This window comes from Falco cherrug, chromosome 9, assembly GCF_023634085.1.
Source record: "Falco cherrug isolate bFalChe1 chromosome 9, bFalChe1.pri, whole genome shotgun sequence".
Lineage (NCBI taxonomy): Eukaryota > Metazoa > Chordata > Aves > Falconiformes > Falconidae > Falco > Falco cherrug.
In genome coordinates, this window is record NC_073705.1 from 42,302,695 (window position 1) to 42,321,144 (window position 18,450).

At 43.1% G+C, this 18,450-nt stretch overlaps 1 protein-coding gene across 4 annotated transcripts in view; it reads right to left on the bottom strand.

Moving 5' to 3' along the window:
* PHYHIPL (phytanoyl-CoA 2-hydroxylase interacting protein like) overlaps positions 1-18,450 on the bottom strand; it is a 79,642-nt gene that overhangs the window by 30,438 nt on the left and 30,754 nt on the right. Inside the window, exon 1 of one of the 4 annotated variants that reach the window (XM_005433466.3) lies at positions 5,496-5,881. The exons of the other annotated variants lie outside the window; for them this stretch is intronic. Within the exon in view, the coding sequence (XP_005433523.1) occupies positions 5,496-5,601 (106 nt within the window). The 5' untranslated portion in view covers positions 5,602-5,881. Of the gene's footprint in view, positions 1-5,495; positions 5,882-18,450 lie in introns of those variants that run through there. 4 annotated transcript variants of the gene reach the window in all.

Below are 18,450 nucleotides of genomic sequence, written 5' to 3' on the forward strand. Positions count from 1 at the left end.
CACTAATAAACACTAGTTATTAGTGGCATTATTGCTTATGATATAAAACAAGACAGGGTGAAATACTTGCAATGGTGAGATGAAGTGAAAGACATAAGCAAATCATTAGTTTTCATCTCTTCCACAACTCTAAAGATCACTTGTGAAGACTTTAAAATAGTTGCTTGGCTCCGTTAGTATTTTCCTGTGTCCTAAGAGTAAGCGATATTACATGTGAAAATCTTAGTCTCTGGAAAGAATATAAAGCTAAAACTATAAGTAGTATTTTTCTTTGCAGCAAGAGAGCTTTTGAAGCTATGTAGAGGATTTTAGCTCCTACCTGAAAGCAGCATTATTGCTTGCCACAAAAAAATAATTTTACTATTTTTAAGTTCAGCCAGGCTAGGTGAAACTTTATGGAAGAAATAAATTTCTTATTGCCCATACCATACTTCAAACCCTAGAAAAGTGTTACAGTTCGTATTTTGAAGAGAGCAGATTTAAATGTCCAAACTTTCAGCTGGGGAGAGGAATAAAAGCAACAAAAAACATACCTCTGAATTTTGTGTCCTGTCAAAGATGCAAGTTGTTTACACAAGACAGAACTGACATCTTAGCTTGTATGATGTCATGCTTTTATACAAGCTTGTTTGACTAAACGATTTTGATGGCGTCAAGTGTTTGGAAGGTGGTGAAATTGATTTATGCAACTGAAACTGGCCAAGACACTAATTCCAGTTCTGATCCTGATATCCAAATATCATCTTCAAATATATGACGTGAACACAGAAAAACACTTTAAAAGCACTTTAGTGAAATTGTACAGTTCAAGCCATCAATAGTTAGAAAATACCAGAATGAAGCTTACTTGAATAACCTTAAAATGGCTCCTTTGTTTGTTCAGATTGTGATGTAGTCTTTTACTTGTGATTACATACTATTTTTTCCCCATAAACTCTGACTCATTCAGCATACATAATGAACTATTTTTCTTGTAACAGCTATTCACTATTGTTCAGTATGTAGTCCCAGGACTTATTTGCTACATATTATTCATATTCTGCTCTGAAGACAAAATTATGGATTTCATCATGGGCTTTGCCATGCACCTCATGGGTTTTCAAAGCTACTACAGTGCCTGGCTGCCTAAAAAACATTCATTAGTTTATTTTGAAAACAACTCTGTGAAGAGAGACAATACTACTGCTTCCAGCTTACACATGGAAAACCGAGGCACAGAGAAGTTAAAAGACCGTTACTAACTTTCAGTGCCTATTTAAGATGGCTAACATTTCTTTTCTCAAGTCACTTAGCACGCTGCTTTGTATTTTCAAAGTCCTGCTCTCATTGAAGTCAGTGGCAGCTGTGGACTCTCAGTACCCCTGAAGCCCTGATACCATGGTACCATTCATTCTGGCAAACGAACAAAGGAGAATTTGGTATCCTAGGGTCATGTGGGGCTTTGGAAGATGGTATGTGCTGATACACACTGACCTCTCTCTGCCTGCCACACCAAAACACGGCCAGTTCTGCCCTGTTCCTTGAACTTGTTTCTGTCCCACTCCTTCTACTCCCCAGTTGTGCTTCAGAAGTCCTGTTCTTCATCCCTAAGGCTGTCCTTTCAGTCCCAGTCTCTTTGCTCAGCAAGTCCTAGCTCCATTCCTTTACTCCTAACCTCTGTAGTGCAAACTGCCCGGTTCCTCCCTCCACATTCTTCTACTTTCTGTCTCTTCTTTGCAGACAGGTCTCCAGGTTTACTCTTCACGGATCCCTAATTCTCATTCCATCCTCATTCACCCAATTCATCTAATCTGGGTGAACGCCACCTCATATTTTTTCTGTTTTACTTCCTTGAGCACCCTGCCTGAACTTGAATTACTTCCCTTGCTTCTTCACCACCTTCTCCTGTTCTCATGCAGGGTCATTTTGCCCACCCCTCCCTTCCCATTTAAATCTAATCCTCACAAACATCCCCAGGCTCCTAAGTCTTTTCCGTGCTTCCACCCTTGACAAGCTACTGCCTCAGTCTCTATTAGCGCCCTCTATTAGGGTCAGTTTTCTTCACCCTCTCCCCAGTCTGTGCCTCCCAAGTTCCAACATGCTCGCTGTGAAGGTGTGTTGCTTTGCTTTTATCCTTTTTGCGTTTCTGCTGCTGTCCGGCTGCCAGCTGTAAGAGCACAGAAAACCGATGCCAGCGCCACAGCTCTTCCTCCGGCAGGACCCCATAGCCAAAGCACAGTATCTGTAGGGGGAGCGCTGCACAACCACAGCCTGGAGCTTCAGGAAATTCAGCATCTAAAATCTAAGACTGTTATACCAAGTCTGTGAAAAGCAGTTTTCTCAAAGGCTTATGATATTCTGAAGTTAGATATATGTTCATAGAATTGGCCTGCTCGTGACACAAAGGGCATCCATCTACTAAAGGTTTAATCCCTCGATAGGGCTAATACAAATTTTATGAAAAGGTCACCAGAATTTTTAGCACAGATTAAACATCCTTTCCTGGTCTATGTCTACAGAAATATGGCTGCAATGTTCAAATACAGCAAAGGACAATAACAAATGGTATACTTTTTCCTATCCACAAAGGGAGATCAGCAGAGTTCTAAGGAACTACATGTTACACTACGTGATAGACTAATACTAAGCTAGGCTAGTAGACTCACACAAAATAATAAGAAAAAACAACACAAGATGCATTTGTAAATAACAGAGAATGATGAAAATAAGAGCTGATAATTGGCTTTATAATGTTGCACTCACTTTAAACCAAATCTTACCAGGTGTTTTTCTTTAAAAAAAATATAATAAAAATCTCCGAAATGAATACATTTGTTTTCTTGTATTTGACATTTGTAAGTTTCCTAAACGGTCTTGATTCACTAAAAGAAATAACAATGCTTGCAAAAAAACACTGAGAAAAACAGAAAAAAAAAATCTAAGAATATATGCATTGTTGTAATATTATTAATTGCTCACTCCAGTTCCTGGATTTCTGGCTCCTGCATATACCTCCATAGGAGGTATAACCCAGTTTTCTTGGTTTCAATATTAGTTCCCTTATCTTGGAAAACACAAAAAATATTTTGTTATCTGCATAAAAACATTGTTATTTCTTATGTTTATACTGCAGGACTGCCTGCAATTCCCAGCTAAGTGCAGCAGAATTTATCATAGTTGGATATGTAATGTTATCATTTCATTGGTTGCCTTTATAGTTACTACAGCTTAGAGATCAAGGACATTTTCAGAATACTGAAAAGCTAGCATATTTTTAATTCACTACGGGTAATATATTGATAGTTATCACAAAACTTTGATTAACCTCAGTGATGCCAATATATCACCTTGAGAACTACGTCTTTTACAAGGATACACTAAAATAATTTGCAAGTAACTATAATATAAATGCACTAATTAAACCCACATAACACAATTAAGAATCTAAATATGTTGCATATACATTTGCATGCTTACCTAGAAAGATTAATGCCTTAACCTTTGCCTGCTTGTTTTTATGTTCCCATTAAAACAAGCTTTTTGATACGTAAGTGCCACCTGTAGGAAATACCGAAGTAAGCTCAAGTGCAGTCTTGTGCCAAATTAGGCACCACGTTGCATGTTTTACATGCCCAACATAGATGCTTCCTTCAGAAACTCAACCAGATACTGTAGGAAGTAATAACCCTGTATGACAGTGGCTTACTTGATGAAGATTAGTTTGCAAAGACAGATCTACAGGAAAGTTGTCTTTTTCCCATGGAGCCTTTTCAAAAGGGGGTTAAAATTAAAATTGTACATTTTTTCCATTTGCTTGTCTGTATGACAGTATTCCATAAAAATCAAGCAGTCCTTAACTACAGTATGTTGAATAAAATAGAGTCTGCAATGATCAACACTGAGTACTTCACTAAATTAACTGGCACAGAAAAATATGAAAGATTGCATAATTTATCTATTTTCAATTTTTTCTAGTATTAATGAAAATAAATATATGTGGGAAAGTATTTCAACAAAAGAATGGTCTAGCCTTTACTATAAACATAGTTCAGTTTCTCTATGCAGTGAGTTAGGCATGAGTGGATGGAAGTGCATATTATAAACATCAATTGAAACATTAAAAAGAACCAATCAAAGAATTTCCAATGCAGCTATAGAAATAATTACTGGAAAGACTTTATAATGTGTTGTGAATTTCTTGACTATGTCAAGAAAAACAAAGGGCTTCCAAAAATCCAGCATTTAAAATATTAAGTCTGCCTAGGTCAAAAAAGCGAAGTATTTCATCACAAGTAATTTGTAAAAATAGAGCTGAGAAAGCTGGACTGACTCTTTCTGTAACCATCACCTATCACAGTTGTGCTCCAAAAATACACTCACAACAAAGAAATAGTTTCATTAATTCAGCCGTACCATTCACTGACACAGTATCTCCATTCCTCAGCTATTTGCCAGTTAACATATATTGTACACCCGAAGCATATTTTACATCAAAAAATGAGAAGTTGTTTTTGATAATTCAATGTCAGATCAGAAGATAAGAATAACCTGGTATATGAACGCAAACTATATGGCACTCTACAGGAAAATATTTTTTCATTGTTTGACCAGCAGTTTCTCTGTTCGGTTTTATCAGTCCCAGTTGGGCATAAACGGTATTACTCCCTTCTACCACAGTCAGCTTTCAGTGTTGCTTTAAGCACGTACAGTTGTTGTGGCAGTCCCTCACCACCCCCTTGCCATTTCTCTGGCTGCTTCGACCCAGACAATCTTAAATATTCGCACCTCCAACTCTAAGCCCAAACTTAATCTGTTCGACGGTCCAGCCATGCCTTCCGGGAGGAGGACTGCCGCCGTCCCCAGGGCACTGCGGTTTCCCTGGGGCGTGCGGCCCCCCGGCGCGGCCGGCCCCGCCGCGGTGCTGTCCGCGGTGCTGAAGCGCGGTGCCCGCGAGCCCCAGCGCCGGCCCGCTCCCCGCCTTACGGCTCGCACAAGCGAACGGCAACAAGTTTCGCCGTTAGCCCACGCCAGCCAGCGGGTTCGTCTGTGTATTCTAAGCACAAGAACTGCCCTGCAATACAAAGGAGTCTGGAGATCGCGGATAACAAAACACCCACCAGGGCCACGACCCCGTCTCTAGACCCGGACTCTGCAGCGCCTGCTCCAGCTCCCTCTCATTGCCTCTCCGGGCACAAACCCCGGCGCCCATTCCTGGCAGGGGCAGGGCTGCGCAGCGGGCTCGCCCAGGGGTAAAGGCACTGCAACGCCAGGGATGGCTGAGGGAGCGGCGGGTTTCCCTCCCTTCCCTCCAGCAAGGTGCAACCTTCGCTTTTTCCTTTTGTTCTCAGTGGCAGGAGGGTGGTGGCGGTGGCGGGAGGGGTGGGGAACACTTGCACCTGCAGATACATGGGGCATAACAAAGGACCATACGCCGCGGGGATTAATTTGCATTAGCATCCGTGAGGGCAGCGGCATTTTGCGTCTGCAGGGATTAGCCGCGCCGAGCCCGGACTTACCGTCCCTATCGCAGAGCTGAATCGCCTCCAGGCTCAGGTTCTTGATCACCTCCTCGCAGGGGCTAGTGGGGCTGCTCATGGTGTGCGCCAGGCGCGGAGCCTCCATCGCGCCCCTCGCCGCTGCCTGCTGTCGCGCCGCCGGGGCTGGGGCTGGGGCTGGCCGGCTCCGCGGCGGGCGGGCGGTGCAGAGCCGCGCGGCAGCGCTTCCCGGCGCTTCCCGGCGCCGCCCGGCTCGGCTGGGCTCGGCGGAGGCGGGCGGGGAGCGGATTTGTCACTGCAGTGAGGCGGGGAGGGGGCAGCAGAGAGGCGCGCGCTCATCGCACCCCAGGCCCCGCGTTTAAAGGGGCCGCCGCCGCAGCGGAACGCTCCCTTCCCCCAGCCCGCCTTATGTAACGGCGGCGGGAAGCGCGGCGCCGCGGCCCACCGAGCCCCCCTGCCCCCCCCCCCCCCCGGGCACGCTGCGGCCGTTAGCAGCGGGCGGCGCGCGGCCCAGCGCGGGGGCGGCGGGGCCGGGCGGCTGAAACCCGCCGGCTCGGGGGCGCGGGGTGCCGGCCCCGCACGGAGCCTGCACCGGGCCGCCCGCCGCCGCTCGGCGCTTTGTTCCGAGGTTACCCCCGAGCCCAGGGGAGCCGCAGCGGCGCACACGCCCCACCGACCCGCCGCTACTGATTTTCCCCTTCCCTAAGCACACGGCGCACCGCAACCGCTGCTCGTAAATCACGCCAAACTGCAAGGGCTGCCTGCCTGCGCTTTGATCCTTCAGTTATGCAAGAATTTGAAGAAAGAAACGTTGGCCGCCGTTACACTGATAGAGCAGGAGAAGCTGGCAGAGGGTTATGGATAGCAGGACAGGGTGCAGGAACGAGTCGTTCCTGGTTACCTGCCCTGCACGCCTCCGTCCTGCGCTTTTTGTAGGAAAGAGTGATAACCCGCAGTGTACCGGCCCTATTTCTGCCCAGCTTCTCTGAAAAGGAAGATATTTTTTACTTTAATCAGGGGTGGGGAAACAATTCCATCTCAGTTAGCAGTTTCAGGAACAAGAACGGGGCCAGAAGAGGAGAAAACTGAAACAAAGAGAAATGGGAGAATGGATTAAAAGCTGTGCAGCAGCCCAGCACCGGTGGGTGCGAGGGCCGGGCGCCCTCCTTCCCGCAGGCCGGGGACAGGCGCAGCCCGTGGGCCACGGGAGGGCAGCGCCTGCTCCGTGCTACAGACCGCCTTTGGAGTCAGGCTCATGGGCTGGGGTGGGATCACCCAGATAAAGTCGTCTCAGCCCATTTCCCACCACACATGACAGTACACATTCCTGGCACTTCTTTGTCGTTTCACTAAACTGAAATTGGCACCGTTGGGCCAGTGATTTGGAGACACCGTCACCGGCTGCTTTGAGAAACAACAGTTCGTTACACACAGGCCCCTGACAAGCTTGAGGCCATGATATTTCTCAGTCAGCATTGCATGCCAGCAAGTCCAAAGAATCCCTAAAGCTCCCATTTCGGAGCCCAAAGACCACCCAGTCTCCTCCCAGTCCTCACTGATCCGACGCAGTAGCAAGCTTCCCACACAGCCAGATGTTTGTCACTCAGAAGTGGCTTTCCACAGGATTTTGGGATTATTCCTTTCTTTATGATCGTTTCTAGGGACACTAATCTGAGGAAATGAGCTCTGACGTTACCTTTCACAAAGCCACTGACAAGTACTGCTGCCTGGGAGAAAGGAACCAGTTTTAGGAGCCCTGACTCCTATGACAGCTCCAAAAATCTGTAGCACAGCATGCAGAGAAAGTGCAATGCTGAGCACCCTTCCTGAACCATCTATTCTTTGCCCCCTCCCTTCTATGTTTTCTTCCTCTTTGCCTCTCTGCTGTTTTTTCACCATGAAGGAAAATGTGCACAGAGGGGTCAGGCAGAGGAATGAGTGGGAAGGAAACCTAAAGGAAGAGAAAATTAAAAGGAAGCGATAACAAACAGGGAGGGAGAGTGTGAGTCAATGGGGAGGTGGGAAGGGAGAGGAATATATGAATGAATGCACAGACAGAATGAGGACAAATGCAGAATCTAAGAGGGAAGAAATGAAAGTGGGTGAGACTGCATTCATCAGGTTTTAATTTTGGCTCTGACAAGCATTCATTCCTTGCTCAGAAGCAAAACCTTTCTACTTGGTATTGCAACTGTTCTTAGCACACAGCCATCTCCTGTGTAAGGCTGGAAAATTTCTTTCTCTGAAGACAGTGTATTTAGTCTCTCAGGCTTACGTTCCACATTCATTCCTTTCCACAATGTGGCAGACGCTTCGGCAGCTCACACAATCGTGTTACTTCTTTGCTACAACATTATGTAAAGTCCATTTGAAGCAGACCCTGTTCTTGAACACTGAGAGAATTCCTGTTTTATTCTCTCTGCCTCTATTTTATACACCTTTCACTCTACTTTTTATTCTATGCAACTGAAATCAGGTTTTTAAGAATGGATGGATTTCGCATAGCTCTTTGAAAGCAGACAGCTTTAGGGGTGTTCCCATTCCTTCAGTGCCCCTCATTTCTCAGCTGCCTTATAGCAATAACCTCTGGCTAAGCTGTAGCTATTTCTCCCACACATCATTTAAAAACAAAAAAAACCCTTTTTTAAATTTTTTTTTTTTTTTTTTTTTTTTTTAGGAAAAGAATGGTTTAGTCTACAAATACTGACAGACTCCAGTGGAAAAGTAGAGCAGAGAAACCTTTTCCCCAGCTCTGCTTTTCTGAAGCATGAAACAAGCTGGACCTGCCTGAGACAGCATTTTGCAGAGTCACACTCCAGACTTCATGCCTCTTTCAGCCTATTGCTACTCCCATCACCTGCTCTAGGGCTCAACTTTTTTTAAGGCTCAAATTATTCCCAGATGTGATTCTGTACGATCACTTGGCAGTGAATTTAGTCCTAGGTATTTCAAGCTCAAAGCATCCGATACTCTCTTGGTGGTTTTCTTACCTGTAAGAACAGTACTCTGCTTGTATTAAACAAGGAATAGCATTGTCTGAGGCACAAATTACGTTTGTGCTAAAGGATGAAAGAATCTCAGAGTATAATCAGAAAGTTTACTCTGTGACGGATTATCCCTGACAGTGTTTAGCAAAAAATGTCACATAACACAAATATGGGTCAACATTATGTAATAGGAAGTCTGGCAATGGCAGCACAACATTAGAGACTGAACAGCATCATGTGTTTAAGCACTGCAAAAGCTTGCACAGAATTTGCCACAACAGCAACCTTTCGTACTTTCAACATTTAGATAAATAGGTTATTACCAATTTCCGTAGTTCAACAAAAGTGTGTCTGTTGTTCCTGCAACCTTACATAAGGAGAAAGAAACAGTATTTTCTAGCACAGTATGTGTACTAGGAAACATGAGCTGTGACACACACCTGGCTAGGTTCAATAATCTTGGCTCTCGTGCCTTAACCTGGCACTCACAGCCTCCCAGGTAGGTCACCAAGATCATGCTGCAGGGCTACTACCCTGCAGCAGACAGTCAGAGAGGCTGCCAGCCAGCTGGAGAGGTCTGTGGCTTCTTTCCTAAAAGCCACAACCTCATTCAAGCCATAAAATCAAGCAGAAAACGTGCTGTGTGCTCCTCTCTATCCCAAACGCAAACCCACGCACCATTCCAAAGTTCTGTCCTGGCTGCATTGCACTCCATTTTGGGGAAACTGCTCCATGTAACAGCAGAGCACAGCACAGAGCTCTAAGGCAGCCCCATTCTTCCTATTTGAAAACACTTTTATATTTCGAAGTAGCAGGGGTTTATTTACAAGTTACAAAAGAAACCTCCTTTCTCAGACTTCAGCAAGACTCAAGAGTTCCAGCTCTTCTTTCCCACTTGGGAATAAAAAAGTCTTGTGTTATTGCTCAGTGAACTGTGCAAGCAGAAGGCAGAAAGGCTACAGATACAGTTTTCAGGAAAGAAAACAAAAAGAAAAACAAGGGGGGAAATAGAGACAGCCTTTTTTTTTTTCTATCAATATATCACTTTTGAGGAGAAAAGCAAAATATTAAAGGATAGATAAACAGAAGGTTCAAAACCAGTATCCAGCATTTTGAGTCAGTGCTAAAAGAAGCATTGACTAAGCTTAGCAGCTAACTCCTGAATTTTCATGGAGAAAAATGCTTTGCCATTTCACAGTCATTCTTTGTCTTTAGTGGACATGTCAAGAGTTTCAAGCATGCGAAGGCACATACTTCCCAAGGATTGTATGCAAGATATTCTTGAAATACCATAGGACTGAAGTAAAATCCACACACTGGTGACAGAAAGACAAAAAATAAGATTTAAGACCCTAAGTGAAAGCCGCAACTACGTACAGTTAATGTGCAGTTCAACACAGCTTCTTTTCTACAGAGACAGACACTGATGTATGACAATTTAGAGCACTAAGCACGGTATCTCACTGGGAACCTCTTTGTTCTTTCTCAGATAGCAAAGTAAGAGACTCCTCAAATGCTCAAACAAGGAGGATGATGGCAGAGGTCCCCCTTTTTTCCCTAGGAAAATCCAAAGCAGAGTAGCAGTGCTTAGTCTTAGCTCTGGAGTGAGTTTCTCTCCCTCTTTTTGCCACTCTCTCCAAAGGTAACAACCACAGCCAGGCATCCTGACACTAAGTCCAGCAGTGAAGATGCAGCTCTCTTGGAGAGGGGTCTGTCTGCTGTTTTCTGCTTTGATGTTGCTGCAATGCTGGGAAGCCCTCGCTGTTTCTGGAAACTCTCCAGTGAGAAGTATGCCATAGTTCATACTCTCAAAACGTCCCTCCTTCCCTGTTAGGAAGACTTCATTTCAGCAGTTGCATTCAGTTCATGCATTCAGGCTTTTCTTGCAAGATCATAAAGCATACTTTAAAACATCAAAGATACAATTCTGAAGTAATCTTTGACTTCTGGTGTCAGAGGACCTACTCATGAATCTGTAGTTTTTTGTATAGTATGATATGAAAACGGCTTCTGTATGGGGAGAAGAAGCTAGCCTGCTACTCAGGTAAATAGACAATCAGTCTGTGAAAAAGGCATCCAAGGGAATATGTGGTAGATACACTAAAGCATGAGTAGCACAAACAGGGGAGCTGATGTCTGACTGCCAGGTCTCCCAGTACAAGAATCTAGAGGGTGTCAATTGCAATTAATAGCACCCAGCTTCAAAACAAACAGAGGAAGGTGGAACTTCAAGCATTTTTATGTTAAAGTTGTAAGGCCAAAGGACAGTGTCCATGCTAAAAGTTTTCATTGGTTCAAGGAGAGGCTGCAAAGGTTCATGGAAAAGAAATCCTTTGGAGTTACTAAACCCACACAGTCCCTAAGCTGAAAATCACTAGATTCTGGGGAAGAGTTATCAAAGACAATTACATGAGCTTGTTCTGCTCTTCATTTTCTGTAAACATCCATTTTCAGCCACTGCTTAAGGAGACTTTACTGGCCTAGCTAGGTCTTTGGTCTGCCCAAGCACAATCAAGGAAACGCCCCGGTATCTGAGCCTTCTTTCCTTACCAACCACCACCATGCCGTCCTCATTCAGTAACAAACACTTTAGAGTACGGAGCCTTCCAACCAAATCATCTGGGTGTGCAACTCCCAACCTACTCTGAGCAACAGAACCAATTAAAAGAAAATGTTCCTCTCAGATAAACAGAAAGTTATCAGGCAAATTATCATTTTATTGATGCTATTTATGTTGCTGCTTTCTGAATGTCAGTTTTCTGATCAGCTTTATAAAGCCTGAATAAGCACTTAAAGAAAAATTCTTTCCTAGACAAAAATCATGTATTTTTAACCTCATAAAATTTATTTGTTGCTTAATGGGCACAAAGTACTGTTAATGCTTAGCATTATCATTTATTAATTTGCTTTTAAGTTTAGCCTCACTTTATTAGATCCACAGTATCCCTGGAGAACAACTAGAACCTTCTGTATTTCCTCTCTCTTCTGTGCTGTTAATCAGTCTTCCTACCTTAGTAATAATTTTCGCATTTAATTAGTGCTTTATCCTCCAGATATTGGACCACATCTTGACCTTTAAAGGATACTACTGCTTATCCTTGGCATTGCTGCCTGCTATTCAGATTTACTTTTTTTCTACAGTTCAGTGGCCAGCCTGTGATACCTTGAAGTGAATTTTAGCCCAAGCTGACTCGTTTGGGTAATTCCCTTAAGACAGTATGTGGCAGAGCATCTGATGTCTTTGTAGAGTCTTGATGCTATTCTGTACTCTACTACTCTTCTTCCTTCGTCTTAAAAAGAAGTGAAGGGATAAATGTTCTAATTTGCCTGGATCTAGTTTATTGTGGTACACCTGTGTCATATCTGGCTCTCATTATACTATTCACCTCCATATGAATACATTTTCCCCTTCTGCTTTAATATTTATAGTATTTACTTCAATTTAGAGCCATGCCCATAAGACAATAGTTTCCATAGTTACTCTTAATTCAATTTTTAAAGACTTGTGACATTAGTCTCCTGATATTTCCTCAATTCTCTGTGGTGTTTCTTTTGGCAACTAGTTGTTCCATCAGTTCTATAAATACCCGAAGGGACACCTTGGATGCATTTGTTGTAGCGATGATATTTCATTAGTTACTTTTTTCCAACAGTTCACAATTACATCAATGATTTCTTAACCAAACCATTATTCAAAGTTTAATCCCTTTCCCAATAAACTTCATGGCAAAAGTCCAACTAGTTTTAGTGGGAAAAAGAACCGATCTCAAAATTCATCTTCTTATTACAAATTAATTACAATTAGTATTTTCTTGGTCAAGTGCTTTTTCATCATTGTACCTCCAGGACTTAGAACATAGCCTCCCCATGTTATCTTTAACCTCTTGGGAACTGTTTTACTGTATCCTCATGCTGTCCCTGTTTTTCTCACGTGCACTAAACTTGGAATATAAAAGCCTGTTCTGGTGGCCCTCCTAGTTTTCTGTTTCCAGTGTGGTTCATATTTTACTTGCTTAAGCAGCCCACAGTGATACGTTCTCTCTTCAGTGTTTCCCACTTCCATTGGAACAAGACACATTTCTGCTAGCTTTCCATTACAGTACCTTCTTGAGTCTTTTCTACTGCCCTTTCCCTTTCCACAAAGGCTTTTCCTCATAATACTACATCCTTTCAATAGATGACGTCAAAAGCCTTCAAAAAGACAGCTAAGAAGGAGGTAATATATGTAGTTAATAAAGGAAGTCTAAGTGACTAGTCCTCCATGTCATCTACTGATCTAGTTCTCTTACAATTATAGGCCTCAAGCTTTTTGTAGAGGCACAGAAGATGGTCGTTCTAGGTTAATGTTGCTGCCTGCCAGCTTTTGTACCATCAAGATCTGTTATGACTGAGGTGACATGGTAAGATAGGAAAGACACCATTGTCTTATTCCCCACTGCTACCATGAACACAGCTAATTAACTGCTAAGGAAAAAGAAGGAAAATTATGTTGAATGAATGAGAGGAGAAACACGCAGACATTCCCTCTCCATGGCTCAGAGTCTGCATGCAGACTGAGACTAGTCTTAAATTTCTCTCACTTGACTTATAGTCACTTACTACAACCTCTTCAGATCTATGATTATTTAACTATGTGAGCCACAATTAGAATCTCACAAGGAAATGCATTAGAAACAGCAATTAAGAGGTGTGTTTTACATGTTTTTGCTGTGGTAGGAATTTATGTCTACTTAGCACCCAGATACAGGCAGATTGGATAGAGAGACTACATGAGCAGGCAATCAAGTGACCATTATTTTATAGCACTGTTTTGTTAATAACATCCACAAGCATTTTAATTAAACCATGTTCTGCTCTGAGTGACATCCTATCACCTTTACTTGTGTTCTGAATATACGGCAGCCTTGCAGTAAGTTATTTATTGATACTATGGCAGTCCTTACAGATTTCAAGTTCCTGTACGTCTGCAGTGCCCCTGAGTGCTTAGTCAGTGGAGGAATTGTGGCATTCTGTGAGCCTTGAAAATCATAGAACTGACTCCAAAATCTGTTTGTGACTGATTCACTGCTCCTTGTTTTTAAACCAGGCTGCACAGGAGGATAGTTGCAAAAGCCTAAGGAGCTTATTTGCCTTAGATTTTTTCCACAGCCAGTGGGAAGTCCTAAAATCCTCAGAAGTGTTTCAACAGGAGCTATTGTAGGTGCTCTGAGTTGCCCCAGAGAAAACGCGTTCTCTTGATTCTGCAGGAAGCTAGGGGGAGAAAAGGATCCTGAAGCTAAATCTAGTCTTTGTGAATGATTCCCCCTAAATTATTCTTATATGTGTGTGCAACAGCCATCTCTGATAATCTGCAATATATTCTAGAATGAGAGAACAGCAAATAAATATGGCAAAACTCTCTCTCCTAGGCTAACACTAACCCCTCCCCTCCTTCTCCAAAGTTCAGGGGGCTTAATCTGCACGGGCTCGCAGGGACAGTGCTGGCTGCAAAGCAGAACAAGTGGTCATTTATCCAGGCACAGCTGTTGACTAGTGACAGAGGTCTGACAGTGGCTCATGTGCAATGGAACATGGGGCTGTTTTCAGACTTGCCTGATTACTGCTTATCTAACTACTGAACTTGCATTGAAAGCCCATCATCTGTAAATTATTTTTCTTTTATTTTTTTCTGTTTCTTCCATGCTAATTGCTAACCTGATATCCTACATGAGCTTTTTTACCAAATTTACTAAAGTTATTTCTCTATTTTTTTCCTTTTAATACCACTATTTTTCATCTTCTTAATTCTCTCTGTTCTTATTTTTCTCCATTTTTAGTCTAACCTCATCTACTCCCATCTGTTTCAATGACAGGTTCTGATTAATATCTCCACACAAATTCAATTTAGCCACTGACAGTACTTTTTTAGGTTTGACCACATGACATCCACATGGTCTTTTCTAGGGTGGGGAGTGGAAGTAAGGTAGAGGATAGCAAAAAGGCCAAACAAAAATTGCTTTCTGTATTGAAGCAGTTAGTTATATTTAGTGAAATTAAATTGTATTGAGTTTGCTTTGCAAAGTTTTGGTAGCAGGGGGCTACAGGGGTGGCTTCTGTGAGAAGCTGCTAGAAGCTTCCCCCATGTCCAGTTTAACCTTGGCTGGCAACCAAGCCCCATGCAGCCACTCACTCACTCCCCCCACAGTGAGATGGGGGAGAGGATCAGAAGAGTAAAGGTGAGAAAACTGGTGGGTTGAGATAAAGCCCTCTCACTGGCAAAGCCTGGGAAACTGAAAAGTCCTTGACTTAGTATAAGCATTACTTAGCAACAACCAAAAACATCCGTGTGTTATTAATATTGTTCTCACACCAAATCCAAAACACAGCACTGCAGCAGCTACTGAGAAGAAAATTAACTCTGTCCCAGCCGAAATCAAGACAGAGACAGAAAAGTTTTTTGATAGCACATCCAGGAGAGGAACCAAAGTAATGGTGTTAGGTGGAGCCATACAGAGTTTTGTACTTTGAATGCTAGTCATCTAGATTAGTCCTACTATTTTGCATGGGCAATAGCTACACCACTACAGTTTATTTTCTTAAATTTTTACAACAGTCACTACCCTTTTAAACATATTTTATAGCTGTAGGGACATCAAATTAATTTAGAGGTTGCACCAGCCTAATTATACACACATCTACAGTGATATAGCTAATGTCATACAAAAACGGAGCACATACCCTGTCTTAATTTCTGTGTATACCACTAAACAGCTCCTGCTGGGAATGAATTAGCCATGGTATTAAGACAGTACTGAAACCTGTGTGTATTTTTGGAGCAGAGCTGAACGTTCATTGATAATAAGAACTATAGAAACTTATTGCTACATGTGTGTAAACATTCATAAAAATTATTCAGAAAAGGTCTATATGGCACAGAGTGAGCCTAAGGAGAGATGGAAAACTGAAATGCTTTAGTGGCAACCAAGGACTATTCATATTTGCCTAATAGTACAATATAAATGAGTGCCACTTGCATTAAATTACGTTCAAATTCCCCGTTGTCTGCAGAGAGTTTGAGGTCTGAGCAAAAATGCTTCACAACCATTTTTGTACCATCCACCCTGTGGTTTATTCTTTCTTAAAGCTGAATACATCACTATAAACTAGGGGGGGGGGGGACACATGACGACAAATGAAGTATAAATCAAGCTAAGTCCAAGGGTTAATAGGATTAGCAGCTATCAGACCCATAGGCTATCTATAGCCTGACCACTAAGTCTTATGCTCTCAGGAATTAATAACAGGGCTATCACAAACAGCAAAAATGCACTTGACTAGCTTCTACCTGAATTACAAGCAAACATTCCTGCTTCCAGTACAGGAGCAGTGATGTCTGATAAAAAAGTGACAGCAAATAATTCAGCAAGAAAACACGGGAAGTTGCTCCAAGATGTTTTCAGGGCTTCTTCCCATGCTTAGGAGGGATAAGGGATGCTTACTGACAAATGAGACACAAATTGGGAAGCCCAGCTGTGACAGCAGTGGTTGGTCCCCCCCTCCTCTCATCAGGTAGTTCAAAACTACCTTCTTAATGTTACAAAAAATTATCTGAAAACATACACAATGAATATGATGGCTAACATGAGGAAAAATCAAGATATCTGAGTCTTGGTTTTGTTTTGGTGCATAGTGCTTCACTATTTGAAATAGTGCCATCTAGAACTTATGAGAACTGTTGTTATCAGCAAGCATTATTAAACAGCAGACACTTTGGACAAAGATGCTCACTCCCAATGTGCAGCTGTTTTGTTGCAGAAGGCAAATGCCTGGGAGGTGCCAGGGGTGTCAACACAGAAACAGAAGCAAGTGGTGGGATTAGACTACAGCTAGTCTGGGATTTTCAGTACTCATTAAAATGACTGCCTGACAGCACTGTCCAAATGGAAATATTATGCAAACTTCATGCAAACTTTGAATTCATCTTGGAGTAAAACCTTCTTCTTGTATCTTGCTGGGAAAAACCACTTTGAGAAATTGACAAATATATCCATATAGATCATGCAACCAGTTTTAGAGAGAACGCATGGTCTTACCCATATCTTCTTATTTTGGATTTCTCCACCCTCTCTAGGGATGGTGGTCTCAACTCCTTGTACTGTCAAACTCTTGCTAACCTCAACAGAAAATTGCTCATCTCAAAACAGAGCTGAGCAGAGCACCCAGCTGCCTCTCCTTGAGCCAGTTGTTCCCAAACTGAGGTTGCAACCCTGCACGCAGCTGCAAGGCAGGCAACTGAGAGCAGGGTCAGTTCTCCAACCTATTATGTGGTGGTTCCACAGGCTACAGGAGCAAAAGATTTGCTACAACAATGATCATGGGTATCTTCTTTTATTGCTTTTAAATTGTTTTGTCCTCTTCCTCCCCCTCAGCTAGCCATGGAGTCTTATTACTGCTTGATGCATCTGAACCCAAAGGCAAAGTTTTCAGCACTGGGCACACTCCTGCCGAGAGAGTTTTGTATGAATTATAAAGTCAGGGCATTCAAACAGTACATCAGTTCCCTTCCCACAGGCTGTCTTCATGAACGCTTATTCATCTTGAAATGATGGTACGCTAAGAAGTCACTTAAGCTCTTAAGCTTCCCTGATCTCATGTCACAACTTCAAGAACAACCAAAAAGGAGGAGAATGCTTCGAAAAGCACAAAAACTGTAGCCAGAAACATTTCTGTTGCTGAAACTACTGCTAAATAAAGAGATCACTCCCTGCACAGATAAAGCATAACAGTATGTTCTGCTATACAGCTCATAAAAATCTTAGATTCAGCGCAACGTTATTTTTGCCAAAAGGTTATTGCTGTGGTATCTTTCTTGTTTTGAGAAAGTAAACAAACAAGTAGAGAAACCCCTCTGCATGCACCCTTCTAGAGACTGTAAAGGAGGCGAAGCAAATCGCAGAGATATCCAGCCCTCTTCTGTTGTGGGAGGACTGCTGGCTATTTCTAACAAACAGAGAATCATTCTTGCAGAGACATATCTTAAAAATTATTTTTTCCTGTCATTACATTCCGCGGTATTGGTAACCTTTACAAAGCACTCTTATATTTCAAAGATGACATTATCACATGAACACTAGCTGTGCACTTCCAAAAAGGCTAAGCAACACATTTCTTACAGCCTTAAATCATGTCTTCCAGGCCTGCTGGAGATCAGAGGGGTTTGCACAGGGGAGCAACTAAGTCACTTATAATGTTCTGCCTTCTAACTAAAGAGCAGACAAACACTGGCAGGCTGGGCTGGAGCTGTGGGCACACAACACTTGCTGTGCCTCATTTCAGAAGCATAACATTGTTTTTCTCTCGTGCCCTGTGCCACACGTCAGCAAGCAAACAGGAGCACGGGAGCAGCTGACCACTGCTGATGCCAAGGCATTGTAAGCGGTGGACTGCAACAGCCTGTGCTCACCAGCACTTCTGAAAGAAAGGGAGAAGGTAGTGTTCCTCTTGGGCCTGGTGTGAGGGCAGGGGAAGGAAGGGGTAAGGAAGCCACTCTGTATTCTTTACCCTCTTGGGAGAGCTAAGCAGAGGAAGCCAGGTTTGGGGAAACATATGGATATGAGACCATGGAAGGCTGTACCTCTCCACACAACACAATTGCAGGAATGTTGCCAAAGCCATGACACCAGCTCTTGATGCCGAGTTCACATGGTTTGGGAAAGTGGGCAAGACAGAGGCACAGGAGCCCCTCTGCATTCTGATGCTGTTTCTTCCCTTCCCAGGGCACAGCACAGTGGATGGGACAGCCAAAGAAGCACACACATGGCAGAGGTGCTCTCAAAAGCTCTTTGCCCTTCTTCTCCCCAAAGTGCTTTCTCCTGCTCACTCTTTGCTTATCAGTGGTTTCTGATGGAAAAGAGAAAAAGGAAGAACAAGGGGCAAATACTAGTTGCCATTTCCAGGGATGGCATGGCACTGCTGCAGGGATCAGCAGGCACTTGCTGGTCATTCTTCTC